Source organism: Tarenaya hassleriana, unplaced genomic scaffold, assembly GCF_000463585.1.
Source record: "Tarenaya hassleriana unplaced genomic scaffold, ASM46358v1 Cleome65, whole genome shotgun sequence".
In the NCBI taxonomy this organism is placed as follows: Eukaryota; Viridiplantae; Streptophyta; class Magnoliopsida; order Brassicales; family Cleomaceae; genus Tarenaya; species Tarenaya hassleriana.
The window spans coordinates 28527-55258 of record NW_010969032.1 but is presented as its reverse complement, the minus strand read 5'-3'; the positions used below and the strand labels follow the sequence as shown (position 1 = coordinate 55258).

At 44.1% G+C, this 26732-nt stretch overlaps 10 protein-coding genes and 1 pseudogene across 14 annotated transcripts; 6 read left to right on the top strand and 5 right to left on the bottom strand.

Moving 5' to 3' along the window:
• The first annotated feature begins 7 nt into the window (after positions 1-7).
• On the top strand, positions 8-2790 carry LOC104800094 (polyadenylate-binding protein 3). Of its 2 annotated transcripts, none has more exons than XM_010522806.2 (7): positions 8-521; positions 604-1385; positions 1490-1567; positions 1645-1734; positions 1843-2121; positions 2202-2348; positions 2416-2790. In XM_010522806.2, exons 1-7 carry the CDS (start codon positions 260-262, stop codon positions 2641-2643), a joined length of 1866 nt encoding a protein of 621 aa, XP_010521108.1. In that variant the 5' UTR covers positions 8-259; the 3' UTR covers positions 2644-2790. The 2 variants fall into 2 exon arrangements, with proteins under 2 accessions (XP_010521108.1, XP_010521107.1); XM_010522805.2 differs by having other exon boundaries at positions 9-521; positions 1828-2121.
• LOC104800095 (hypoxanthine-guanine phosphoribosyltransferase) lies at positions 2756-4315 on the top strand. 2 transcript variants are annotated; one of them, XM_010522807.2, is made up of 4 exons: positions 2756-2851; positions 3022-3309; positions 3621-3785; positions 4037-4315. In XM_010522807.2, exons 1-4 carry the CDS (start codon positions 2774-2776, stop codon positions 4133-4135), a joined length of 630 nt encoding a protein of 209 aa, XP_010521109.1. In that variant the 5' UTR covers positions 2756-2773; the 3' UTR covers positions 4136-4315. The 2 variants fall into 2 exon arrangements, with proteins under 2 accessions (XP_010521109.1, XP_010521111.1); XM_010522809.1 differs by lacking the exon at positions 2756-2851 and having other exon boundaries at positions 2886-3309.
• A 118-nt stretch (positions 4316-4433) lies between these two features.
• Positions 4434-6447, bottom strand: LOC104800092 (probable choline kinase 1). Its single transcript, XM_010522804.2, has 6 exons — positions 5740-6447; positions 5334-5651; positions 5136-5253; positions 5009-5056; positions 4824-4924; positions 4434-4730 (listed from the first exon to the last, which is right to left on the bottom strand). The coding sequence occupies exons 1-6, from the start codon at positions 6082-6084 to the stop codon at positions 4620-4622; spliced, it is 1041 nt and encodes a 346-aa protein (XP_010521106.1). The 5' UTR covers positions 6085-6447; the 3' UTR covers positions 4434-4619.
• Positions 6448-6923: 476 nt separating this feature from the next.
• Positions 6924-11289, bottom strand: LOC104800090 (carboxypeptidase SOL1). 3 transcript variants are annotated; one of them, XM_010522802.2, is made up of 15 exons: positions 10931-11289; positions 10458-10524; positions 10273-10368; positions 10071-10101; positions 9841-9897; positions 9564-9659; positions 9275-9397; positions 9000-9104; positions 8784-8830; positions 8579-8704; positions 8408-8510; positions 8266-8328; positions 7961-8044; positions 7778-7841; positions 6924-7392 (listed from the first exon to the last, which is right to left on the bottom strand). In XM_010522802.2, exons 1-15 carry the CDS (start codon positions 11181-11183, stop codon positions 7073-7075), a joined length of 1635 nt encoding a protein of 544 aa, XP_010521104.1. In that variant the 5' UTR covers positions 11184-11289; the 3' UTR covers positions 6924-7072. The 3 variants fall into 3 exon arrangements, 2 of the variants coding, with proteins under 2 accessions (XP_010521104.1, XP_010521105.1); XR_769678.2 differs by having other exon boundaries at positions 7071-7392; positions 7961-8040; XM_010522803.1 differs by lacking the exons at positions 10273-10368; positions 10458-10524; positions 10931-11289 and having other exon boundaries at positions 10071-10266.
• A 46-nt stretch (positions 11290-11335) lies between these two features.
• LOC104800091 lies at positions 11336-12565 on the top strand (annotated as a pseudogene).
• A 228-nt stretch (positions 12566-12793) lies between these two features.
• On the top strand, positions 12794-15162 carry LOC104800089 (GDSL esterase/lipase At1g71691). Its single transcript, XM_010522801.2, is given in 6 exon segments — positions 12794-13247; positions 13322-13443; positions 13718-13956; positions 14293-14329; positions 14396-14645; positions 14726-15162. Coding segments are annotated over 6 exon segments (1164 nt in total). The 5' UTR covers positions 12794-12958; the 3' UTR covers positions 14953-15162.
• A 579-nt stretch (positions 15163-15741) lies between these two features.
• LOC104800087 (putative methyltransferase At1g22800) lies at positions 15742-18238 on the top strand. The gene is made up of 11 exons (XM_010522799.1): positions 15742-15986; positions 16073-16153; positions 16327-16405; positions 16505-16646; positions 16741-16810; positions 16895-16959; positions 17058-17136; positions 17259-17346; positions 17429-17493; positions 17592-17681; positions 17877-18238. Exons 1-11 carry the CDS (start codon positions 15810-15812, stop codon positions 17988-17990), a joined length of 1050 nt encoding a protein of 349 aa, XP_010521101.1. The 5' UTR covers positions 15742-15809; the 3' UTR covers positions 17991-18238.
• On the bottom strand, positions 18061-20279 carry LOC104800088 (lysine histidine transporter-like 5). Its single transcript, XM_010522800.1, has 7 exons — positions 19930-20279; positions 19608-19783; positions 18753-19533; positions 18573-18678; positions 18403-18494; positions 18250-18327; positions 18061-18175 (listed from the first exon to the last, which is right to left on the bottom strand). The coding sequence occupies exons 1-7, from the start codon at positions 19954-19956 to the stop codon at positions 18077-18079; spliced, it is 1359 nt and encodes a 452-aa protein (XP_010521102.1). The 5' UTR covers positions 19957-20279; the 3' UTR covers positions 18061-18076.
• Positions 20280-20534: 255 nt separating this feature from the next.
• On the bottom strand, positions 20535-22361 carry LOC104800086 (ethylene-responsive transcription factor ERF020). The gene is made up of 2 exons (XM_010522797.2): positions 21954-22361; positions 20535-21709 (listed from the first exon to the last, which is right to left on the bottom strand). The coding sequence occupies exon 2, from the start codon at positions 21300-21302 to the stop codon at positions 20883-20885; it is 420 nt and encodes a 139-aa protein (XP_010521099.1). The 5' UTR covers positions 21303-21709; positions 21954-22361; the 3' UTR covers positions 20535-20882.
• Positions 22362-22461: 100 nt separating this feature from the next.
• Positions 22462-23850, bottom strand: LOC104800085. Its single transcript, XM_010522796.2, has 3 exons — positions 23398-23850; positions 22860-23120; positions 22462-22785 (listed from the first exon to the last, which is right to left on the bottom strand). The coding sequence occupies exons 1-3, from the start codon at positions 23767-23769 to the stop codon at positions 22597-22599; spliced, it is 822 nt and encodes a 273-aa protein (XP_010521098.1). The 5' UTR covers positions 23770-23850; the 3' UTR covers positions 22462-22596.
• Positions 23851-24560: 710 nt separating this feature from the next.
• Positions 24561-26475, top strand: LOC104800221 (pentatricopeptide repeat-containing protein At1g71490). Its single transcript, XM_010522989.1, is given in 6 exon segments — positions 24561-24852; positions 24855-25174; positions 25176-25446; positions 25449-25490; positions 25493-25603; positions 25606-26475. Coding segments are annotated over 6 exon segments (1293 nt in total). The 3' UTR covers positions 25863-26475.
• Positions 26476-26732: the final 257 nt, after the last annotated feature.

Sequence of the window (26732 nt, the reverse complement as noted above, 5' to 3'; positions counted from 1 at the left end):
GTCAATAAAAATCCACACGTGCGAAATCTTGGTGACGGTGACGGACACGTTGTCTGCCTAACTTATAAATACCCAACTACAGACGCTTCGCCCACCTCTCTTCACTACTATCGGAGAAACCAAAAAAGGAAAAAAAAAATCAAAATACAGAAAAAAAATTCAAATAAAATCTGCGAAACTAAAAACCCTAGCTTTTTCTCGGATCTTCTATCTCTCGCGCGACGGCGTAGAGGAATCTCCCGGTCGTCCGTACAGCGTGATGGCTGCTGCTGTTGCGACGGGAGTTGCGCCGGCGGCGATGGTTGATCCTGTTCAGAGCCCGACGTCTGCGGAAGCGGAGGCGTTGCAGGCGCACCCGAACTCATCGCTGTACGTGGGAGATCTGGACCCAACTGTGCACGAGAGTCATCTTTATGACCTGTTCAAGCAAGTTGCGAACGTGGCGTCGATTAGGGTTTGCCGCGATCAGTACCGGCGATCTCTTGGTTACGCTTACGTCAATTTCAGCAACCCTATCGATGGTGAGTACAGCAGTTTATTTATCCTATTAACTATATAAATAAATCAGAGATATAATTTGGCTTGATTTTGTCGGGGGTGCAGCCGTGCACGCCATGAACGTCTTGAACTACTCTCTCGTCAACGACAAACCCATTCGGATCATGCTATCGAACCGTGACCCGAGCACGCGATTGAGCGGCAAAGGCAATGTTTTCATTAAGAACCTCGACGCCTCGATTGATAACAAGGCCCTATTCGAAACCTTCTTGAGCTTCGGGACAATACTCTCATGCAAAGTGGCATTCGACAGTGCCGGGAGGTCCAAGGGGTACGGATTCGTCCAGTTCGAGAAGGAAGACGCAGCTCAGGCCGCAATTGATAAGTTGAACGGAATGCTGATGAATGACAAACAAGTGTATGTCGGCCACTTCATCAGAAGTCAGGAGCGCAACCATTCGACGAGCACCTCGCCTCCACGCTTCACAAACGTCTACGTGAAGAATTTGCCAAGAGAGATAACGGACAACGAGCTCAGGAAGGCTTTCAGCAAGTTTGGAGCAATCTCCAGCGCCATTGTGATGAAGGATCAGAGCGGTAATTCAAGATGTTTCGGGTTTGTGAATTTTGAAAGCCCGGAATCAGCAGCCACGGCGGTGGAAAAGATGAATGGTATCTCTCTGGGAGAGGATATGCTGTACGTGGGGAGGGCACAGAAAAAGGCAGAGAGGGAGTCTGAATTAAAGGCTAAGTTTGAACAGGAGAGGATAAACAGGTGCGAGAAATCTCAAGGATCTAACCTATACCTGAAAAATCTCGATGACAATGTTGACGATGAGAAGCTCAAGGAGATGTTCTCTGAGTTTGGAACTGTCACCTCATGCAAGGTCATGACGTTTTGCATGTTATATATTATATATTGTGAATTTATTGGCATGTGTTTTTTGTTGGGTTATGTAACATTTTGTTAAAAAAAAAAAAAAAAAAATAGGTGATGGTTAATCAACAAGGAGTGAGCAAAGGCTTTGGTTTTGTTGCCTTTTCCACCCCCGAGGAAGCTTCAAGAGCTGTAAGTAGATATTTCTTTTGTAAATATAAAAATCTATTAATGGGAGTGTGTACATAAAGATGAAAAATAAATTGCAGATGAAGGAGATGAATGGGAAGATGATAGGAAGAAAACCTCTTTACATAGCTGTTGCGCAACGCAGGGATGACAGAAGAGCTCATCTGCAGGTAATCAAACGTGCTCTCGTTCGATTTTCTACTGTCTTGATGATATTCATACGAGTAGTGTTGATGTGATGTGATGTTTGGTGTCATCACCAGGCTGTGTTTTCGCAGATAAGAACACCAGGGCAGCTGCCGGCAGGGTATCATGGAGGAGGAGGGCCACAGCAGCAGGTGTTGATAGGAGGGGGAGGGGCCCAGCAGTACAGCCCATTCCAGGCTCAGTTCATGCAGGGTGTCAGACCTGCCGCTGCTGGGGGACCCAACTTCATCGTCCCCTACCCTATCCAGCGCCATCCCCAGCCCCAGCCCCAGCCCCAGCCCCAGCCCCAGCATGTCCCTCGCTTCACCTTCAGGCATTCCATCCCGCCCCACCTCCATCCTCGTCACCAGGTATTTTATTTTATGACCTCTCGACGTACAACACTGGAGTGGAGGATGCTGGACTGAATATAAATATAAATGTATGGCAGCTTCTCCAAAGGAACTCAAGGTACATGGGGCCGCCACCCTCAGTTGGTGGGCAGCAGCAGGGCATGATGGCTTTACCCTTGGACGCCTCCCCCATCTCCAAGCTCACCACCGCCTTGGCTTCTGCCAGCCCCAATGATCGTATCAGGGTTCGTTGCTTCTCATGAGTCATGAACCCTTTTTGCTGATTGCATATAATAAAAAGTGCGTGTGCAGATGCTGGGGGAGCAGCTGTACCCATTGGTGGAGAGGCAGAGGCCTGGAAATGCGGCGAAAGTGACGGGAATGCTGCTGGAGATGGACCAAGCCGAGATTCTCCACCTCCTCGAGTCTCCGGAGGCTCTCAAGTCCAAGGTAGCAGAGGCTATGGACGTCCTCAGGCTCTCCTCTGTGCACCCCACCTCCCCTCCTGACGACCACTTGGGTTTTTCCACCACCGACTGAAAAACCATTTCATTCTCTTCTCTAGGACCCTCGTTAATTAGCTTGGCTTTCTTTTCTTTTTATCCAAAGACTGTTGTCGGACCAATTTTTGTTTCAATCGATCGGTTTGTTAAGTTATATTGATGAGAAGATGGGTTTCTTCTTCCACCCAATGGCCAGCTCCTCACTCTTGTATCTCGCGAATTCAACCTTGCTTATTTTTTATTCGGTATAAATCCATATATCCTGTAATCAGGTTCCTCTGTGTTGGCCACTTTGCTAATTTATTATCCTACAAGTTAGTGCACCTTTGAGAATAAAAAAAAAGATTGCCAGATTCCTGCTTTTATAAATCTGGTTCCTAAAACCCTAATCATGTGTGGGACGATGTCGCTGCAGAAGCACATAGAGAAGGTCTTATTCTCCGCCGGAGAGATCGCAGAGCGCGTGGGTCAGCTGGCCGCCGAGATCTCCGCCGATTTCCCCGGTGAGGTTGAGGCTCCCATCCTCATCGGTGTGGCCACCGGCGCCTTCCTCTTCCTGGCCGACCTCGTCCGCCAAATCGACCTCCCCATCTCCATCGATTTCATCAGATCTGACTCCTACGGCCTTTCTACCGTCTCCAGTGGGTCCCCTTCTCTCTCTTTCGACTTGAAGCTCGACGTCGCCAACAAACACGTTATCTTGGTCTCTCTCTCTCCCTCTCCCTATATATACGCGTGAGCACACATACTGTGACTGTAAGACTTAGAATTGCATACATACGCAGATAAATCTGGATGCTTTTTTTTTTTTTGTGGGCACTTGAGTATTTAGATGCATACGAATTGAATGAAAGTGCGCATTTCAAATAAAATTTCCCGTATGTAGCTTGAGATTATAGCCCCTGGACATCAGCTTAAGTTCACCGTGGAGTTTAAGCTTGGTATCCTAGTCCATGTGATGGATATATAGAAGACCTCTCTCAATCGTTTCACTGAATCTGCTTCCTATATAAGGTGGAGGACATTGTAGACACCGGAAACACACTCTCTTGCTTGATCAGTCACTTGAAAGCAAAAGGGGCGTCCTCGGTGTCAGTGTGTGCTTTCCTTGACAAGCCCTCACGGAGAAAAGTCCATTTCAAGCTAGTTGGAAACGGCAAATTCTACAGAGGATTTGAAGTAAGCCCCCCTGTCTCTTGAGTTTTGTGTTTTGGCAATTTTTGGTTTAGCAGATGCTTGGAACACTAGATAGAGGCTTTCAATTTGCCATCCCCAGCATCTTCTTTTGGGTCTTTATGGTATGGGGTTTGCCCTGTTAACTATGCTTCACCCTGAGCAGCTCGCTCCCAAAGGACCAAGTTGAGAATACATATGATGTCGAGTTCTGGTTGTTTTACATTATTGAATGTGAGTGTGTGGTATCTGTGCAGTGTCCAGATTACTTCGTAGTGGGCTACGGGATGGACTTTGCAGAACAGTACCGGAACTTATCTTACATCGGAGTGTTGAAGCCTGAATGTTACAACTGATTCTGTTTCATCTCAAACCGAAACCCGTTGTCACCCCAAAGAGTATTTTTGTTCAGAGCAATACATTTGTAATTTCTCTTGTGCGTAGGATATGATGAAAACATTGCATTTGGTCTAAATAATGACGCGCCCTTCAATGGATAGTGGATACAATGAAAAACGTGAGACTGTTTGTGTTTTCCTCAATTCTAATGGTAGCCAAAGGCCGAACAGTTCACATAAGCTTTTGCTCTCCGCACAAATCCTTTGCATTATTCACTGCCTGAAAAAGGCGGAGCTAAAGTTACAACAACGGGGAGACGCACATTGGCTTCATTCGCCCAAGTCCTGTCCTGAGTAAATTATGGCCTTAAAATGTTTTTTTTTTGTACACAAAAAAAAAGTTGTAAAAGACTACAAAAAGGCTTAGATTCACATAGCTGACTATGCTTTTTTTTTTTTAAAAAAAAAAAATAGAGTATACAACTGTGTTGGGGGAGATGGATCAAGGTGAATGGACATCAAGCAGGAGGAGGGAGGGCTTCCTGAGCCAGTACTGAGCAAACCTCTGCCTTGCGTACTCCATATAATCGAACTCAATTTTGTTCACTATCCCCTGCTCACGCAAACTACTCACTGTTAGCCTTGTAGAACAGTAGAAGCACTTCCAACACTCTTATTTCCACATGAAACGAGAGCGAGAACTGACCGAAATGATTCCCCATAAGCCCCAGAAGATATGGTTTGCCAAAGTGTAACTCTCTGCATCTTTCAAGATTCTCTCCACTTCTTCCTCTCTTGTTCTCTTGTCTGAAACAAACAACGTTGGCAAACCATGAAGGGGGTCTGTTTCATCATTCATGGGAAAGAAAAAGGGGAAGGGGGGTGACAGACCTGAGGAGCCCAGGTACGTGCTGACGAACCTTTTGCGTTCCTCTTCTCCTGTTTGCACGCCATTTACAGTCTTACACCAGAAAAATGTGATGAAATATGAAAGGAGGTATTTGTATATAGTGGAGACCTGGATACAGAGAGTAGTCCAAGATATGAGGCGTGTCCGAATGGTAATTTGCTGCCATTTCACAGAAGTGGTTTGCAATGTCATAAGCAACTGGGTTGAAACTCCCGTACTCGTAATCCTGGCGTTAGAGGGAAAAAAATGTGATTTTTCTTGATCATGAAGCAGAGTGGATGAATAAGTAATGGTGAGGGATATTACAATGATAGTGATGGCATTGGTTTCCTCGTCAATCATGATGTTGCCGTACTGAAGATCGTTGTGACAGAAGCCGATCTCATGGCCAGAACATGTCAGCCTCTGCTCCAACGCACATATTTCTTCTTCAAGACCATCCAACCGAAACTCCTCAGCCTCTTCCGGCGAACACAACCTCTTGGCCTCTTTCACCCACCGCCTGAGTCTGTCCCACAGATGAACGTGACGTGGACCGGGCATGTCCAGCTGGTGGAACTCTCTCAGTTTGGCCGCGATGAGTGCTGATATGTCTGGTTTACGGAGATCTTCCGCAGAAAGAGTCTGATTGATGATCGGATACAGTAAGCGCCCTGTTTCTTTCTGACTACGAAATGACCAAAAAAACAAGATCACAGCTCAGAAAGCGTACCCTGGCGTGGATGAATTCCTCGAGACGGCCATGGGAGAAGCGGCCGAGGAGCCTGGGTCCATGGCCAAGGCGAGACATGCACTCGAAGGTCCTGATCTCGTCTTCTCTGTTGAAGAAGACGTCGACGCCCTCTCCGTAGATGCGAACCAGCACTCTCCGGTGAAGATCGCCGTTGATGGTGGGCCAGTTGATCTGGAAAATCTGATTGGTCATCGCTCCCTTGAGGGGAACCACCTCCACGCACTCCATATCATCCACCACGTCTCCCCACTCCTTTCCCACCCCCCTCAGAACTCTTTTCATCTCCTCCCACCAACAAGCTCCACTCCCCATCACGCTCTCCATCTTTATCTTTTAGGTCCGTGAAAAAAAGATAATGCAGTTCAGAGATTCAAGGAAACCGAAAAGGCGAGGATCCAGACATATAAAGAATGTGTGGGATTCTCCAAAGCAGGACCCACCCCCCAAAAATCTTGGAATCTCTCGCCGATATGGAAACAAAAATTATACGACTTGTGTGTTTTGGAAAATACAGAGAGAGATTGCCTGTGTATGTATATAAAAGGCGTTTTTTTTGGGCCGAGTTGACGGCGTTTAAGCGATTTCTGCGACGGAGTTATAACTTGAGGGGCCAATCTCCACAAAGTCAATGGATGTTGGAGTAGTTGGCGTTTTGGAGACAATTCAAAGTCAAAGTCAACGGACCGCCGAGGGATCAGACATGTCTCACTCACTCACCCAATCTTCACCGGCGAATGAAGTTTCTTCCAGATCGTCTTTTACGTTGAAAATGGGGTTTGTGCCATAAATCTTACAACCAGAAAAAAAATCAAGTACATTGAAAACAAAATAAGTTCTCGAAAAAAAACAGTAGTTTCGGATTGATATTGGACACTGTAATGACAAGTTGGTCCATCAAACCTAACATGTTGATGCGTGTAATTGTACACGTTTTCCCAAATATACCTATACATATATATTGATTAAAACAGTGCGGATAATGCTCAATCTCATGTTTTGAATTCGCTCGTATTTGTATTGTTTACAATCAATCTGGATCTTTCTAAATGTCATACCACTTTTTTTTTTTTAAAAGTTTCAATCTTTTAATGTCCATGAATTGTGAGATTTTAAGGGTCCACCAAACTCACATCTGACTCAAATAGACTAAAAAAACACACGAGTCGGACTAAAAAGGTATATTTAGTTGAAAAATCAACAAAAGGGAAAAGAGATGAGCGATTCCTTTCTACTGGGTTCTGAACATGGCGGTCCATGGTGGTGATGAATGAGAAACATGTACACATGAAATACACGAGAGTTGAGGGTGTCTTCAGACAGAGACAGTAACCGACCTTCTGGAGGAGGATTGTCTTTGCTTGGAGAGATTAGATCTCACCCTTCTCTGCAACAAAAAGCAGAGGAACACTACCACGAAGAGCAGAGCAAATGTGATTCCTGCATTTGTATCCCCAAATAAGTTGGATAAAAGTATCCTCCCATTTCTTTTGCAACCACACTCGCAGATGCTTCTCAGTTGATAACCTCTGGAAATTGCTTCTTCTGGTGTCAGAATGAAATCTGCAGTCACTGCTTCTTCACTTAACCAAATACTTGTCGCCTTAGGTTTGTAGCCGGGTGCCAAGGCTGTCACTGCATATCAGTTGAGACAACACCATCATCATTATGGCGTGGGATAGAACAATAAGGATTCAAGATGTTGAGACTCTGTTGAGACAATCCGTATGTATTCCAGCCCCACCACGCAATTGTTGGGTTGGCAATTTTTTGTTAATGGTCCTTTCTGTTAGCTCTTAAAGATGAAAATTTTATCCATGATACGGAAGTGGATGTCTACTTAGCATGGAGTTTTTTTTTTTACTTCAATATCAAACTGAGATGAACTCGATCCATACAAAGGCCTTAACCAATGACTGAAAACCACTGGTAGAACTCATCCTTTTTGTATCTGTCCATGTGGTATTATATAACATAACCAAACTTGTCATTTTAAGTAAGTGTTGAAAGCATCACAAACCTTCGTATTTCTGTCCAGGTGCAAGCAAACGGTGGTAGTCTGCAAACACACGACTGGCTTTAACCTGGATAACCATTTTACTGAATGTCAATTCAGGATTACACATAGACCTAACAATGGCTCAACATCTTTTCTGAACAATGACATTTCATTAACAGAGAAAGCTAATGTGACTATGTTTACCGTATGGTTGACTCCTTTCACCAAGACAAGACCAGGCAGTGGTCTTCCTTGGTCTAATGAAAATATCCGGCCATGAACTCCTGTCTAAAGTAAAAAGTCTACGAATTATGCAGAAATATTGTTCCATGCAACCTTCTTTCAACAGAAATATATCTACTGGGGCTCAACCTAATGGTGTATTTCTGCATTGTGAATACAAATAAATTCTACTTTCCTCTTTGTTTACATATTGGAATCCTAGGAGTTCGACAAACATGGGCCATCAGTTTTAGCATGACTTTGAAGCAAAACTTAAGAAGGCATACCTTCACGAGACTTGCAACAAGATTCAGCATGCTCATCCTGTTGTACTCCCAAATGGTGGGAAGCTGCATAAAAGAAAAGGACTCTATCAGCCAACCACCAGGAAAAGAGAAACAATAAACACTCCAGACAACAAGATTTGACCTCCGAGGCTCTAGGCCACTTGTCGTCACTGATTTCCAGAGTCAATTCAAAGCATCCTCCATGTATGTAATTCCAATCCTGCATACCACCATATATAGGGTACCTGCAGAGCGTTCTTCTTAAAGCAGTGCATAGAACGTAGAAGATCACAAACTGATTTAGGATGCATACCACGATGCTCCATTTGTGATTCCTTCCTCAAATTCCTTGCTCAAAGACATATTATGGTGAGACTGGCTATAAGTGCGTGCCAAGAACCGGAATGTCTCATCATCAGGACATGGGTAGTAGTATCTCCTGAAAATGGAGGGAAAGTATGACTAGATGACTATGAGGACAAAAGAACACCCAAAAAAAAAAAAGAGACAGAACAGACCTCTTGTCCTCTGTGCCATCCCATGGATAATTGGCAACCAGCGCCCCCTGTAACAAACAAAAGGGTTTAAGGACGACTTTAATTGTGTCAAATCATGATTACTATTTAATGTTAATTAAATCTCTTCGGAGATACCTGACAGCAAACACTCAAAATAGGATACATTTGGGATAGGATAAATTGTTAGATGCATAACAAAAAGGCCAATGAAGTTACCCCATGCAAACTAGCTGATGCTGTGAAGTGTATGTCTCTCACCCAATTCATAATTGCCCTAGTCTCAGGTTGCCGCGAATCCACATCCTCATTTAGGGAAAAGAACTGCAACATTATATCATTGTACAGGCAGGAGATGAGAGTTAAGCAGACTAAACTCAATTGCGGTGTAAGCAAAACCATCAGGATTCAGACCAGCAAATCGCAACACACGACTCAAAGCTTGGAATAAAAGACCATTATAAATGTAAAAAAACACTGATCGACACGGTCACCTGATCAGGGAAATCACGATTCAGGTCAACATTGTTCGCATTACCACGTCTTCTGAGTGAAAAGCCATCTGGATTCATTGTTGGCAGTATATGGAGATGAACATTTTCAACAACCAACTGAGCCTGCAGAATATATGGCATATTTCAGTAAGCGGTTTCTGTTGTCTATCAAGAATAAGCAGTTCAGGTTTTGGGGGGAAAGTATGGTAAAACAGAAATTCAATGGACTTAAATCAAAGAAGAAAGAACAAGAAGAACCTGATGGAAGAAAAAGATAATAATTACATACCAAGGGATCCTTCTTATAGTTATCACAAATCCAGTTGGCAAGAAGTAATAAGAGCTCACGCCCTACTGGTTCATCTCCATGCACGTTCCCAATGTACTGTAAGATCAGTTTTCCAACTATTTAAATTTGGATATGATCAAAGCTAGGCCAATCATAAATCAGGAAGGAGTTCAGCGCCATTAAATTTGGATATGTTCAAAACAACTAGTTAAACAAAATGAACATATTTCTTTTCGGTTACGTGCATAGGCACTCATGATTAGAACATACTGCTAACCTTAAATGCAGGTTCAGCCTCTTCCTCTCCAGGTCTGTCCGAAATCTCTATGACCCACTGACAAATGAAAGCAAGAAAAAAGCACATCGAGGCATCGTGATTACCAGATATTATGAAACACAAACAAGAGTTTCAAGCTATATTCATGCCAAGATATGAAAAGAAGACAAGTTTTACTTTTAACGTAACATCTTTTAGAGTGTTGAAAGCTGACCAGTTGAAAGCATTACCAGGGGAAATCCGTTAACTCTCTTTCCAATACTGAGAGCGCATTCCAGAAAACCCTCAAAGAGAGAAGACAAGGCGCAAATCAGCACTACCATCAAACTTTTATACTAAACCCAGACCACTGACATTCAACAGTGGAACATAATGGCAATGCATCGGTACTGAACACATCAGTTTTTCTGCACAAGTGTATCAACAGAGTACCTGTATAACCTAGAGACCTTGCTGCATCTCTTGGAAAATTCTTTCACTGCCTTCTCGAGATCATCATTCGTCATGTACCCTTGAGCTGTTTTGACACTTTACCAAGAAAGGAAAACCCTTTTATCATTCTACATACAGACAGTAAAAAACCCCAGGTAACAGCGTTTAGAGCCCAAAGCCATTACCTTGAACGAGACCCCTTGTCCGCTAATAAGTTCCTAGCAATCCCCAGGAAACTCGAATTGACATCATCTGTACGCAACAAAGAAATGTCCAATTAAACACTGGATATCACTAATTAAAACCCAGTAAAACTGTTTCAATATGCCAAATAACGCACCGGATGAAAGAAAGATCCAGGGTTTAGAGGTTCAGGGAATGAGAACAAAGGAGCTCGATGGGAGAAACAAAATTACAACAAGAATGAAGGGAAAACCCAAACCTATATCATTACCAAACCCAAGACGGACGTCTCGAAAAGATAACGTTGACCGACCAGCTTAGGACTCAGTTACTTATCCTCTTCTTATGAACATGTACAGGTGAAAGTAGCGTGCACATGCGCAATCAATGATGGAAGTAACGGCTAATCTACAACTACATATCTGTGAGCTTAAGCAGAAAATTAAACTAGAATATTAGCAAGCATAGGGCAGACCTGGTCGGACAGAGGCGCCTATCGGTGGCAGTAAAACGCAGATCGCCGCTGAAAGCAGCAGGCAGCCGATGAACCTGAGCTTGTTCATAGCTTCTCGTATCGCACCTTCGAGCTCGCTCTCTCTAAGTATAGAAATATATAATTCTCTCTGCCTCTCTCTCCTTGGTTGAGTGATCGTCAAACCGTCGGAGGCTTCCCTGGTTCCGCCATCGCTGAAACAAGGGAGGAGAGAAGGCCGAGGGACGTGGATCATACGGAGAGAGAAGCGCGTGATCACATGGGTGTAAACCGTTGAAGATGAAGCTATAATTTGGGCTTTGGAATGGATTAGCTATGCCATTTGAAAATGGGCTGAGCCTTATCACTCCAGGTTCCTCAGCATCCAGCCCTAAGAGGCTGCCGATTTAAAACACGAATCTATTGCTTTGAATTGTTCTCCTCCTCGCTGAGAATCGTCCGCCCCTCCCGAGAGCTTCTTCCTTCCGCACCCCAAAATGGTAATAAACTCTTCGAATTACTCTCTAGTATTGCATTTTGGTGTCTCCGTTCTCCTGTCTCGATCTGTTTCTTGCGTATCATCATCTGCTGCTCCTCTCTGCATCTATTCGTCTCTTCTTATAGCTTGAATCAGATACTTTAGATTCTGTATCATAAGAAGCTGCGATTAATGGATCTGGATATGCTCGTGTGTAGTCTCTGGTGGCCAACGAGGATTTTCAGCACATTTTGCGTGTGCTCAACACCAACGTTGATGGGAAGCAGAAGATAATGTTTGCCATGACCTCCATCAAGGGTATTGGTAGGAGATTCGCCAGCATTGTCTGCAAGAAGGCTGATGTTGACATGAACAAGAGGTTTCTCCCTTCACTCTTTGCACGTCTGTATTAATAATGCGTTGTTCCCCACCGGTTACTTCACCTCCAAATGTAATAATTGCATCGAAATTAGGTAATACTTGTTCATTCATTGTTCCTACCTGAGTGGGGAACTGGTATAGATCCTTGACTATTCTTTTCCTCGTCATCATCATCACTCATGTTGTGAGAATTGAGATTTGAAACTGGCTCTCATTTTCAGGGCGGGAGAACTAACAGCTGCTAATGACGATAGTTGCAAACCCTCGGAAGTTTAAGATCCCAGACTGGTTCTTGAACAGGCAGAAGGACTACAAGGATGGGAAATATTCGCAGGTTGTCTCTAACGCTCTGGACATGAAGCTGAGGGATGACCTTGAGCGCCTCAAGAAGATCAGGTAAAGCATTTGGAAATGGATAAAATGTATGTTATTTGGTTAGGGCATAGAACACTGCAATAGGCTGACGTTTTGTTGGTTGAATGACTGTGTGGTAACAGAAACCACCGTGGCCTGAGGCACTACTGGGGTCTGCGTGTGCGCGGTCAGCACACTAAGACGACTGGACGCCGTGGAAAGACTGTTGGTGTCTCTAAGAAGCGTTGAGAGTTGGGTTATATGGTTTATGGCAGTTGAAAAAGGGTTTTTAGTGTTAGTTGTTGATTGTTTGGATTGTGGTCCGCAAGCAAGCTCTTGTTTAATGAAATTTTTGAATGGTTTTGTTTTATGTAACAAAATCACACCATAATTGAAAAGAGAATGCAAATTATAGAATTCCATTTTCTAAAGAATCTGTTGTGTTCCATCACTTGGACTCGATCTAATATCTACCTAGCTTCATGGAGTTCATTATACGTACAGAGGTAATCTTAATAGATAGCCGCTTAGCTGAGACACAGTGAGTGATGCCTGTTGTTTCGGAAAGCAAGTTGGTTCCATCTGTAATAAAGAATAGTAGGGCAATCGAGGTGACATGAGGAGAGCCTCAACTGGCGGACTTAAATGCTATATTTGACTCTGCTCACGCCGGACGCATGCATGGGGAAGAAGCAAAGTGTGTAAAAATATAAATAACAATATGGCCAATGGAGTGACAATGATTAGTTACTGCGTGGTAGAAGACGGATACCCACATTTACTCCTCAAACCCCTCCTCCTCTTTATATGCATAAGAAATGGGACTTGCATGCAAAATTAAACCCCCCAAAACAGGAATGGAATTCAATCTAATCGTAATAACAGCAGTCATGATGGTCCTAAGGGGTGCAGCAGGGAGTGAAGCACCCTCGCAGCAGCAAGGAGAGGTGCCAGCCATGTTTGTGTTCGGCGACTCTCTTATAGACAACGGGAATAACAATAACCTCCCTTCCTTCGCTAAGGCTAATTATTTCCCTTATGGCATCGACTTCAGCGGCGGCCCCACCGGCCGATTCTCCAACGGCTACACCATGGTCGACGAGCTCGGTCTCTCTCTCTCTCTCTCTTTTTAAGTACATATGCTTCTGGACTTGTATATATGTGTATCTATGCGCATGCAGCCGAGCTTCTGGGGCTGCCTCTGATTCCGGCCTTCTCTGAAGCCACTGGAGATCAAGTCCTCCGAGGCGTCAACTATGCCTCTGCCGCCGCTGGTATTCTTGATGTCACCGGAAGAAACTTCGTACGTTCCTACTCATGATGAATCTTATTGCATGCATCTTGATTAGCCCAACCTCCTCTTTCCAAATATGAATTTTCTTTATCAAGAACTGACCAAAAACTATCCAAGATTGGGTGGCTCAACCGGTAAATAAGGAAACAAAGCTCCTTTCCAACCTGGTTCGAGTCCTCGTTTGGAGAAAGACTTTTACATAGGTTTCCCCGGTCACGTAGAAACTTCCAGATTATCACAAAAAAAAAACTGAACAAAAGCTTACCATTATTGGAGGGATTAGGTGGGGCGCATACCGTTCGACCAGCAGATAAAGAATTTCCAGAGCACGCTGGACCAGGTAACTAGCCGAGGGGGAAGTGCGGTGGAAGTGGCAGAGTCGGTGGCCAGAAGCTTGTTCTTTGTGGGAATGGGAAGCAACGACTATCTCAACAACTACCTGATGTTTGTAGTGGGGTAAATCCGCATCATTCATCGTCCACATAATCCAACCACTGCACACACACGTTTCCAACCTTTTTCTCTTCCAAAATGTGCAATCAGAAAGTGCTCCCTTCCAAAACAATTAATCTATAATTATGTTTTATGGTGACAAAAAAGGTGTAATCATTGCTCAGTATGTATATAAATGAAGTGTACAGCCAAACCAAAATTTTTGATGAAATATCTATCTATCATATAAGAAAAGGGATAACAGATAAATTATATTTACATATTTGAGGTGAATTATACAAGTACAAAAGCGACGTCAAAATTTAAGAAAGAAAAGTCTAGTCGACAGAGGAGCAGTAACTCACGTGCGCGTGGTGCGGAACAAAACGTGGGGCTTTGCGTTTTGTTGCATAAGGCATGACGTCACCACCGTCTTGTTCAGCAGTACACCACTCAGCTCACTGTAAAACCCAAACCCACCCTCATGGAATCTCGTTTATCCAAACTTCTGAATCCGTTGCTTTCGCAGAATCTGTATAACCTGGGGGCTCGAAAATTCGTGCTGGCTGGGCTTGGCAGAATGGGATGCATCCCCAGCATTTTGGCTCAGGGAACGGACGGGCGTTGCTCTGAGGCAGTGAACCAGCTGGTTCTGCCTTTCAACACTAACGTCAAGGCCATGATCTCCAATCTCAGCACCAATCTCCCCGGCTCAAAGTTCACATACGTGGACATAGCTCACATGTTCGAGGACATAGTCACTAACCCAGCGACCTATGGTAACATGCTGGATGAATAGCTATTGTAATGTCCATATGGTTTGGATTCTTGATTGATGGATGTTGTTATTGCTTGCCAGGGTTCACGGTGGTTGACAGAGGGTGCTGTGGGATAGGACGGAACAGAGGGCAGATAACGTGTTTGCCATTACAGACGCCTTGCGAGAATCGCGACCAATACGTGTTTTGGGATGCCTTTCATCCAACGGAGAAGGTTAACGTCATCATGGCACGTAAGGCCTTCTCGGGCGACCAGACTGTGGCTTTTCCTCTCAACATCCAGCAGCTTGCCTCACTTTCTCTGTAACTGCAGTCTTCTTCGTGTTTGGTCTTTTAATGCGAAGCTTTTGAGTAATACTAAGATGCTGCTATACCACTTTAGTCTGTTAATTGATGAATCTATATTGATCATTGCGTTAGGCAAAAGAAGAAGAATGCATCCATCAGAATGAATGTAGTTCCCGACTCCCAGCCGTGTGAACCATTGTCAATCAACCTTCCCATCTCAATAAAAAAATCTTGAGAACACTCAGTAGTGAAAATGTTATCCTTATCAACCTTGGCCCTTGTTACTTGCCATCAGTGCGGCACTGTAGATGTAAGTCGTCCATTTCCTCCACGTGGTGACTTCCCACTCTGACAAATTCGGAGCTTCCTTTGAGAAGAACACGTTATGGTCTCATGAATACGTTGTCAGCAATGAGCAACTCTAAACCATTTCTTCGAGATTGATGTTCAGGAATGCTTGCCAGATGCAAAACTGCGTTTTGGACACCCCTACACAGTTCATGTCAATTATATCACCCGGAGGCTTTTCATTTCAGTTATGATCTGTGCAAATAAAGCATTTTTTTTTTTGGAATACGTACTTCTGGTTCCGGATATTACAAAGTGATATAACCAAATCTCAATTGGAATACATACTTCTGGTTCCGGATATTACAAAGAAAGCATGCAATCAAACATGCGCAGAGAGTTAGAAACTAATTAGATGATGGGCAAAATTTGTCATCTTTTAAGAATGAAGGGGCCGAAATTGAAAAAAAGAAAAACAAAGCCGGGGACAAGAGGAGAACAAAAGCAACTGCCTCAGATTTCCATTTGTTCAGAGCCAAACCCCAGAACCCCGAATACTATACGACTGATCCTGGCTCGGCTTAGGATATGCGGCGAATTCATTCCCTGTGCGGACGAGGTGGACTGCTTAGCCTCAACGCGAGAGACCCACCTCATTTCTTCGTCCCCTCCTCCTCATTCTGTACGGACGGCGGCAATGCCGACGAGTTTCAGCACAATACCTCCAGGGTCAAGATCTTCGATCGTGACCTCAAGCGCTGTCATGTGTAGTGCCCTTCTCTGCCTCAAGTTCTCGTCTTTCTTTTTTCTGATTAATTCATGTGTGTATGTCCTTTGTTCCGTTACTGCAGCGTGACCGATCTGCTTGGCTCTCTTGCCAAAACGACTCCTTTGTGGACGCTGTTGCCGAGAATCTGATTGATCGCCTCCAGGTTTTCTGCTTTCACTCATACCTCGAGTTTCATGTTTCATCCCTTGTATACAATTAGTGAGGACCATAGCTGCTGAAGTTTTCAACTTCCCTGACTGAGTCTCCCCCTTTGTTCATATTTGATTTCCCATTTCGGTTAATGTAATCAAATCATTGTGTTTTTGGCTCTTTTAGGATTGTAGGAAAAATTTCCCCACTGCATTGTGTCTGGGAGGATCTCTTGGTGCTGTTAAGCGTTCTCTAGGCGGTCGTGGTTAGAGTTTCTTACTATCCTGACAAGTGCCTGGCTAAGTTTATACCCATCTCTGTGTTCTCCTGAATTTCTTCAAATGATGGTGCCTTTGTCTTACAGGTGGGATCGAACATCTAGTCATGATGGATACCTCATACGATATGATTAAATCATGTAAAGATGCCCATGAAGCTTCACCCTATAACAATGTTGAGACATCTTTTGTGGTTGCTGATGAAGAGTTTTTGCCTGTCAAAGAAAGGTTAGTAAAGCGGATTTAGTTGGTGTTTTCGCTCTACTGTCACCACCTGGGTCTCTCTCCTAACGACTTATTAGTTTTGTGTATGATTGAGAAGTTCGGTTGATTTGATAATAAGTTGTTTGGGCCTTCATTGGACCAACGATCTTCCAGGAGCCATGATACAGGTTGTTTGATTGCTTTTGTTGGTGATTCAATGTATCCTTATGGTAATAATTGCTGGCATATAATTTGTGATGCGTTCTTTGCAGTGTAACTTGGCACTGAAGCCTGATGGTCTATTTTTAGCAGCAATTCTTGGCGGAGAAACCTTAAAGTATGGCATTCTTAACTTCCTATTAAGATCTAATCTTGAACATGCCTCTCCAAGATTGCATTGCTCACCGTCATTTATAAAATGAACTCTGTTACTAGGGAGTTACGGATAGCGTGCACTTTGGCTCACATGGAGCGTGAGGGTGGCATTAGTCCTCGTCTGTCGCCTTTGGCGCAGGTTCTTTGAATCTTGCTGAGTTTTACTTGATTTACTAGCTTGAGCTTGACAATGGCTGGGATTGTGTTTTGTAGATAACATAACAAAAGCTTCTGTGAAGAACATGATTCGTACTCTTTCAGGTTAGGGACGCTGGAAATCTGTTAACCAGGGCGGGTTTCACTTTGCCCGGTGTTGATGTTGATGAATATGTAGTTAAATACAAGAGCGGTAAAATATTCCAAGTTTGCTCGAACATTATTCTTTTGGGAATGTCATCTAATTTACTTCTTTTTAACATCTTTCGATGCAGCACTGAATCTTATAGAGCATCTCCGTGCAATGGGCGAGACCAATGCCCTTCTCCAGAGAAACAAGGTTAGTCTTTTTTTGTTCTCCCTTTTTTTTGGTTGTGATCATTTTCCTTTTTATCAGGTGTATTGTATGTTCTTAGCCATACATGACTGCAAAAACAGATCCTGAAGCGCGAAACTGCTCTTGCTACAGCAGCAATATACGACTCCATGTTCGCCACGGAGGATGGTACAGTGCCCGCAACTTTTCAGGTCTGTGTATAATATTTGCATGATTATGATTGACTCTAGCCTGGTCCTGTTTTAAGGGAGAGGAAAACATCCTTTCTGTATTGTTTTTTTTTTTTTTTGTATAAGAGATTTCCATATGAATACATTGAAGATTATTGTTCCTGGATCATAACACAAAAGTTTTTGAGGCCTAAACTACATAGTATTTTTGTGTAGGTGATCTACATGACAGGGTGGAGAGAACATCCGTCGCAGCAGAAGGCTAAGAGGAGAGGTTCTGCTACTGTATCATTCCAGGATATCCAGAGGCAATTCGGAAGTCACTCTTGATTGGAGCAGCTACAACTGAATAAATAAATGTTTTTCTAAAGGAAAAAAAAAAAAGGCAAAACCTAATAGTTGAAGTGTGTGTAGGGTTAAGAGAAGAGCTTGTAGGTTTTGGCTTGAAGGATGATCTGTCTTGCTCCTCCAATGGGGGCGAACAAGGCGATCAAGACTCCGACGATGATTGAAATCTGTGATTGAGAAGATTGAGAGTAATAAGCAAATAGGCGTCTGACTGAGATTTTATGGGGGAACTCATGGGAACAATGCTCACCCAAGATGCCAACCAGTGGAAGCTCCATGGTTTAGGCCGCTTCATGACCAGCCACATTATGCAAGGCATCTGGGTGTGACTTGCACATTAATATACATATTTACTGTTTTGTGCATTTTTTTACTCTGTTAGAATGCAACTTACGAAGTAGGATATGGATGTGAAGACGAGGCCTCCGAAAAACCCCAGCAGCCCTCCGAAGAAGGGAACGCACACCGCTACAAAACACACCAATGCTGCACCAACGCTCCCACTCAGTTTTATATTTCTCGATCAATACATAAACCATCCATCCATTAACAGTGCTTGCTTACCTACGTATATGGTGCGGGCTACAAAACGAAGCATGGTGGAAGGAGTGAAGTTGAGGTTTTTCACCAGGCATGATTCGATTTGGTCGAACACTGGCATTGCAAAGACCTGTCCCCTCCGTCCAATTCAGTCTTGGTCAATCAAAGAAAAAGATAACCTCCAAAAAATAATTTCAAAGTTACCTGATAGCTTCCAATGACATGGATAAAGACCATGAAGTTAGCAGCAGCTATGAGCCAGGAAGGTCTCTGGAGTGAGATGAGAACATCATCTTCGACAAGATGGCCAAACGCCCAGAAACCTGAGATGGCGACTGAAAGGTAGCAGAGGATGACGATTATATAAGCGACGATGACTCCCTTCCACATGGGCTTCTTGGAAGGAACCTCGGAAGTTGAAGGAATGGTGGCTTGGATCTCAAGAACCACACTGTGTCCTGCAAAAGCGAAAGCTATGGTCCCCATGCCGTTCAAAGCGTCAAAGACGATGCCAGCAGTGGTGTGAGAGCGGACACCGTGAGAGGAAGAGTGGTAGTGGGTGCCCTTCACGATGGAGGCGACGAAAGCGATCATAGAGTAGGAGAAGGACATGATGGCTGCGAGGAGGGAGACTCCTTTGAGGGAATTGAAGTTGGGGCTTTGAGAGAGGACTACCTGAAGAGCTGCGAAGAAGATGATGTAGTAAGTCTGACGGATGTGGTGAATGTGAGGGAAGAGCAGTTCGATGGTCTTCTTCAGGGATTTGGCTCCTGTCACGTTGTATACAATGTCAGATGCCACCTGCACCAACATCTGTTGTGGCATTATCAGCCAGTACCCATATTTCCTCCCAAATGCTTCTTCTCCCAGCTCCGGATATCTGTCAAACCTTTTTCCCGGCACCGCCTCGTGCAGCTCCACCAGTTGCCACAACGAATATAACGTTATTGCCCACGACACTACTATTGCCACCAGTCCTGCCCCCCTGCCCATTACCCCTATCACTGTCAATTTCTTAACACTGTGTATGATGTTTATAAGAGGAATATGGTTATATACCAGCCGAGCTGTGACATGGCAAAAGGCAATCCCAGGACTCCTGCCCCCACCATGGCCGTGACATTGTGGAAGGCTGAGTACCACCACTTGGCCTCCCTCGAGGCCGTTACAGGTAACCAGTCGTTGTAGTTTGCCCTCCTCTCATTTGTTGTTGATCTTCCATTGTTCTGGTTCCCCTGAGCAGTCATCAACAAATATGAAAAGAAAAAAAAACTTACAAGGGATGTTTGCTTCTTGTTCGTTCTACCATCATTACGGGGACACTAAATTTATCTCAAGGAGCAGAAAGATGAGGCCTATTCCAAAGGGAAGAAAAGCGTACCGGTGAATGATCTGCTTGGGTTGCCATTCTTCAGCAGAGTTCTTCTTCTTTCAAGGAAAAGAAAGGAAAAAAGAGGAGACAATGACAATAGTGATAATGTAGAGTAAGAGGAGAATAAATAGCGATGATGAAGATGGGGGTGGATCCTAATAAAAAGGAAGACCGTCTTTCGAACGAGTCTCCAGTGATCCACCTTATGGTCTAAATCCGACACAGCAACTTCACAACACTAAAATTAACTCATTCCCCCAATTTACTTTCCTTTTTCATCTTGATCCTTCTGTTTCGGAGCATCTATGTCGTCAGCACACCGTTTATTATATGCAATGACTTTCTGTTGCTTGGGTATGTGATTCATGTAACATATGCACCGAATAAATGCCTTGTTTTACAAGCCTAACCGTGAGGCCAGTTTTTTATGCATATTTGGGTTCCCACTCAAAATCTTGCTCCCTTTATGCAGTCCCTTCAGTAGCAATTTGCTTGTGTCGACAAATGAAAGAGATTTGTGATTGTTATCAACTTAGAAATATGTAGTCTCTCTCTTTAATTGGCAATTGTTCTCCAAATTTAGTGTCTCTTTCTTATTTAGTACTATACTAGAACATACACATGCAATTACTGTAGGACTTGAATAACTTTTCGTTTGGCGTAGATAGTGACACATATAATGTCATGGCCATATAAACATAAGAGTGGTCTTTGGTCTAGTCATGGTCCATAGCCTTTTTAAGTTATTAATGGCCAATCGAAGTTTTCTTCTTCTTTTGACTCTGTCTTCTCAAAAGCTTCGTGTATTCTCTTCTACAACCTGATTCCATGTTCTTCGTTCCTCTATGTATAAACCGAATATACACCAACATAAAGTAACGTAGTACAGATGTTTTTGTGTTTTGTCGTCTTCTAGAATCATGAGAAAGGAGGATACACAAGAATTGGTAAAAAGAAAAAGATCAGAGGGGAGAATGGTCGTCGAGATCATAATCGTAGACGGAGATGGTGAGAGGCTCGTCGACGACAGGGGAAGGGGCAGTGCCCTGAGGGGCGGTGAGGGAGAAGGAGGCGTCGATGGCCATGCCGGCGTCGGAGGCAGCTCTCTGGATGGAGGAAGGGGAAGTGAGGGAAGCGAAGGATGGGAGGGAAAGTAGCTGAGGGAAGTTGAGGCAGCTCTCCAGATCAGAGGAAGGTCTGTGCAAGCAGAAGTACGCCACGTCATGAGCCATGGCTGCCCCCTCCGCCGTGGAGAAGGAGCCGAGCCAGAGCCGGTCTCTGGTTCCAGGCACTCTTATCTCCGACACCCACTTCCCCCATTTCCTCCGCCTTATTCCTTTGTACTTATTCCTCTCTTCTCTTCCTCCCCCGTTGGATTCCATGCTTCTCTCTCTCTCTTTCTCTCTTTGGTCCTTTGATCAGACCACCTCAGTTTTCAACATATATATACGTTGAAGAACAACTAAAGTCTAAGGGGTTCAAATTTGCAAGCCCTCTGACCAAAGCATTTTCAACATATTAAATATCTTTTAATAATAAAAAAAGAAATTCAAATGGTCAAAGCTGAGACCGGGGAAGGGATCTGATTTATCAAATGAAATGTGGCCGGTGATTTTTTCTTGTTTCTTTCAATGATCGAATCCAAGTTGGCACTTGGTGGGTCACATCTTCCACCTCTGCTTTTGTAGTGGGGTAAATCCGCATCATTCATCGTCCACATAATCCAACCACTGCACACACACGTTTCCAACCTTTTTCTCTTCCAAAATGTGCAATCAGAAAGTGCTCCCTTCCAAAACAATTAATCTATAATTATGTTTTATGGTGACAAAAAAGGTGTAATCATTGCTCAGTATGTATATAAATGAAGTGTACAGCCAAACCAAAATTTTTGATGAAATATCTATCTATCATATAAGAAAAGGGATAACAGATAAATTATATTTACATATTTGAGGTGAATTATACAAGTACAAAAGCGACGTCAAAATTTAAGAAAGAAAAGTCTAGTCGACAGAGGAGCAGTAACTCACGTGCGCGTGGTGCGGAACAAAACGTGGGGCTTTGCGTTTTGTTGCATAAGGCATGACGTCACCACCGTCTTCCGCGGGACCTTTGACCAAATCTTAATCTTCCATTACAAAATCACAAAACATTATAACCTTGTGAATAAAATCCCAAAATTTTCAGTCTCTGTGATGCCTCCTACCCGATTTTGAAAACATTGATCATATCATACTTATCGGTATTCTTTTGTTTTTGAGGATCTATAACCAAAACAGCACATACAAGCGAACACATTGAGACTTTGCAGAGATTTCCAGTCGGTGACCACTTGGCATCGAGAAGAGGACCGCTTCATAAATTCATCCCCGAAAAAGTTGTTTACATTCTCATAGAAAATAAAAAGGCCTGAGTGATTTTCTCACACGGAGTTTGGTTCGCTGGCCCAAAAAAAATCTAGCATTCATAATGTAATCTCCTTTCCGGTCGGCAAGAGGTCATTGATTGCTATTCGTAAAACACAGATGGAAATGCCTCTGCAACGGTCCCCCAATGGTATTGGAGAAAATTTTGGATAGCACAATGGTGCAAGCATAACATTACATAAGAGTAGGAAGAGCCATCTCTATTGTGATATGTATACATTGAGAGATGAGGAGGGGTATAACATGATTAATTGAAAGCATCTGAAACAGAGTAGAGAAAGTCCAAGAAACCAGTCCCCTTTAACAGACCTTTACCTGTCAAGAGCTCGAAATCTAAGAGCAGCAAGAAGCCTACCACCGCCGCTTTCCCGTTTATCACTTCGTTCTTCACCGTGAAACCAAACCCCTCAAGATCCTCATCCACCACCATCCTCACCTATGATCATCACATTCATCACATGTCATGAGCCAATCAGAATGTACACAAAAGGCATAGCTTTGCTTGCCTACCTCTTCCACGTTGACGTCGGTGGCAGTGACACCGGGCTGAGCTTTGCCGCTGAAGACGATCTCGGTGGATGCATCTGACTGCACCCCACCTCTCATGCTGATATAGATGTTCTCTTCATCGGCTTTGACTGGGTACACGAAGAGGTTTCTGAGTGCAGGAGTTAGGACTCTTAGAACTGGGTTCTTCGGATACCATTCTCGGGTGGCTCCGGTTCTTAGATCAAACGTGCTATCAGTTGATGGGCACACAATGCAACCATCCTGTTGCAATATCACAAGGACGATTATGTACCTCTCTGGACATTGGAGATTCATCTAAAAACCACTACTTTCCTTGTTTAGAATTTTCAAAAGTTGAAGGATATATGGTCGCCTCTTGGGTAGGAGCTAGACAAGGCGTGTGACAGTGTTGTATGTAGATAATGGAAACTTAACCGGATTAGACAAGGAACCATATAAGGCAAGTCTAGTAATCGAAACAACCAAAGTCATCACTTTTTTCGTACCTACACGAAGACCATATAAGAAAGGAAAGAACCTGAGTGAGCTTGGCGTTGAGGAGTCCCTCGCTGTAAGCGCCCTCCGCCGGAGACCTGTTCTCGATTGCAAACACCTCGTTTTTGTACCAAAGAAGCAGAATCGTCTCTCCGTCCTGTATGATGACGCGTCTCTCCCCCTTCGGCAGCGCCGTCACCGGTACCACCGGCACCCAATTCTCCTCTGCCGTTGCTGCCGGAGAAGACACCTCCGCCGCCGAGCATCTCACCTTCCCTCCGCTCCGCAAGGTCGGATATCGGAAGCCGCGGAGCGGCAAAGCTACGGCGCCCGGCGGCGGATGGGGGCGGAGGGATGGAGGCCGGGCAGTGGAGAAAAAGTAATTACGGGGGAGAGGAGGGGACGCGGTGGCCATGAAAGAGAGAGGAAGAAAAGCGTCGAGATTGGAGGAAATGCATCCGTCCACACCATCACCAGAGTGGATAACGATGAACACGAAGATCGACGGTGGCCACAATTTTTGTATGGTCTGCTTTACCCAAGTTGATGTTTTATTTTCAACTTTGACATTGTTAGGGAAAGTAGGCCCATTGGCCCAATCTGAACAAAGCATATCAATGTCTTTTTCTGATCTCTCCTCTAGCTCATGAAGGGGGGGGGCTTTTACCGCACGCCCACCACCTGCTCGATGATATGCCTCTAGGGATGAAGCTTCGTGCGTTTGATGTTTGCATCGGCTTCCATGAATTCGACACTAGGCGGCAAATTCACGCTCTTGGGATTTCGTGGGCTTCGGATATCGTCCCCTTTTTGTCCGAAAGCTGATTACTTTCTCTTCCTTTAATCTCCTCGCCCAAGCTGCCCTGAATTCCAATATCCCTCGCCTTGGAATGTGCTCATCGCTTCATATGCTCGCAACGACCTTTTTGAGGTTGCTGTCGCTGCTTACAAGCGAATGTTGAACAACGGAATTCTACCCGAGGCCTGTGAAAAAACACTGAATTTTGCTTCGTGGGTCCATCGAGGTCAGCCCTCACAGGAACAGATTGCGCGTCCGTAATGCGTTGATCTCTATTTATAGCAAATTTGGCAAAGTGAGTATTGCTCAAATGCCTGAAAGGGATGTTGTCTCCGGAACGCAATCGTAACCCGTTATGCATTCCAAGTTATATATGTGGAACCAAAGCGTCTGAGCTTTTCAAAGAAATGAGGTCTTCTGGTACAGAATTCAATGTCATAACGTGGAAAGCCGTAGCTGGAGGTTTTTTGCTTGCAGGCAACCCTGGAGGAGCTTTGGGGTTAGTCTGTGAGATGATAAATCACTTTAATGACATGTGTGGACAGTGGAATGAAAGTTGCAGTGCAATAATGGTGGTGACAAAATTGGGTACTCCTACTCCACCGCTAACAGGAACATGGCCGTCATCTGGGAAGAGGAAAGAGATTCACGGTCTCGCACTTAGCAGTTTTCTTACAGGGATTGACAATGTTCAAAACACATGATCACGATGTATTCCAAACGCAACGACCAAAGAATGTTTTTGTGGTGTTTCAACAAATTCAAGAAGAGTTTGGCCAACTGGAACTCTATCATTTCTGGCTTTGCCAGAGTTGGCAGATCGGAGAAAGCCTCCGCCGTGATCAAGGAGATAATGCTCTCTGCCCGTCAGCCAAATTTAGTGACTCCTGGAAGCATTCTTCCTCTCTGCACAACTGTCGACGGAAAGAGTTTCACTGATATATCCTGTCCTGTGGCACCAGAACTTTTGAGGGACTGTTTTATCCTATGGAATTCCCTTCTTAATATGTGTGCAAGATCCTGGAAAAGTTGAAGCTTCAAAGAAAGTATCTGACTTGATGAGCAAGAGGGATAACTTAACGTATACTTCCTTGATAGATGGGTAAGGCATGCGGGGTGAAGGATGTGTAGCCTTAGCACTGTTTCAAGAGATTATCGGATCTGATGTCAAACCTGCCCATGCAACTATGGTTGCAGTTCTATTGGCCTGCAGCCGTTCTAGGTTAATGCATGAAGGACGAAGGCTGTTTGAGAACATGGAGTGGGACCATGGGATACATCCTTGTCTTGAACATTTGCTTGTATGGTTGATCTCTATGGCAGAGCAAGTCTCTTGAGTAAGATATAATCCAAAGAATGCCTCTCGAGCATAGCAGCTCCGTGTGGGCTACTCTACTGGGAGCTTGCCTCATTCATGTGAACACGTATATGGGTGAATGGGCAGTTGAAAAGCTCTGGGCAAGAAACCAGATACACCAGGGTACTATGTACTGATAGCAAATATGTATGCAGCTGCTAGTTTTTGGAACAAGCTTGCTGAGTGGAGGACTTTGATGAGGGATTTGGGTGTGAAGAAGGCTCCTGGGCGTTCTTGGTTCAATCTAGTGCTGGGTTTTCTCAGGTTCGAGGCAGTCTCTCCCATATTTGCAGACACAGCCCAGAAATCCTGTGGTAATCAGGCAAGGCAAATGGGCATGTCTGTTTCATAAAGTAGCTGCAAAATTCTGAGAGGAAGATGGCTCCCATCGAACGCGAAGGTGTGAACACGTCTCTTTTCTTCTAAAAAGGTTCTATCTGAGCCGTTAGGATGGATGCTTTGCATGGTGGTAGTGGGAACACAGATGTTTAAAGAGGAGAAATTGGGATTTGGCGGCGATGCTCATCCAAACGCCAAGTTAACTCCAACTGGAGGTTATCATCAATGAATTTTTGGAAGGACTCCAGGATTGCCTGTCATGGTAATCAATCGAGTTCAGGGAAAGATGTTTGCAGGCGATGAGGTCCCGGACAGAGGACAAATCATGGCAGTTGATGCCCGAGTCATAAAGCTCCTGACCACCTGGGACTTAATGGTGACGGCTGGAGAATCTCCAAAGCTTGAAGGCTTTAAGGAGAAAGGGGAAATGAGAGTGGAAGAGAGAGAGAAACTCGTACTTCTCTTGCCTTTCCTTTTGGATACAATATGTGGCAAAGTTAAAGAGAGTGTTTTCATTCTGACCTGCCTTTGCCACAACATTAACTGGTTTCCTAATGTTGCTTTTGGAAGGATTTGTGAATCTATTATCAGGAAATAGAAATTGTTGCAGCTTTTTAGAGATGAAATCTATCTACCTCAGCTGACCCTATACGCTTCTGTCGAAATTAAAGCATCAAGAGGAACTAGTAAACATTTGTGCAGTAACAGTTTTGTGAAGATTAGTTATCCTTTTGCTTATTAGGGAAGAAAGATAAGAGAACACTGGCCAAATCGAATAATCATTTAATCTTTAAGAATGCAAGTACAATATCAGACCCAAAGGCAATGTAATGGAACGACAGCTCATACCAAGTTACATAAGCAGGGGGGGGGGGGGGAAGAA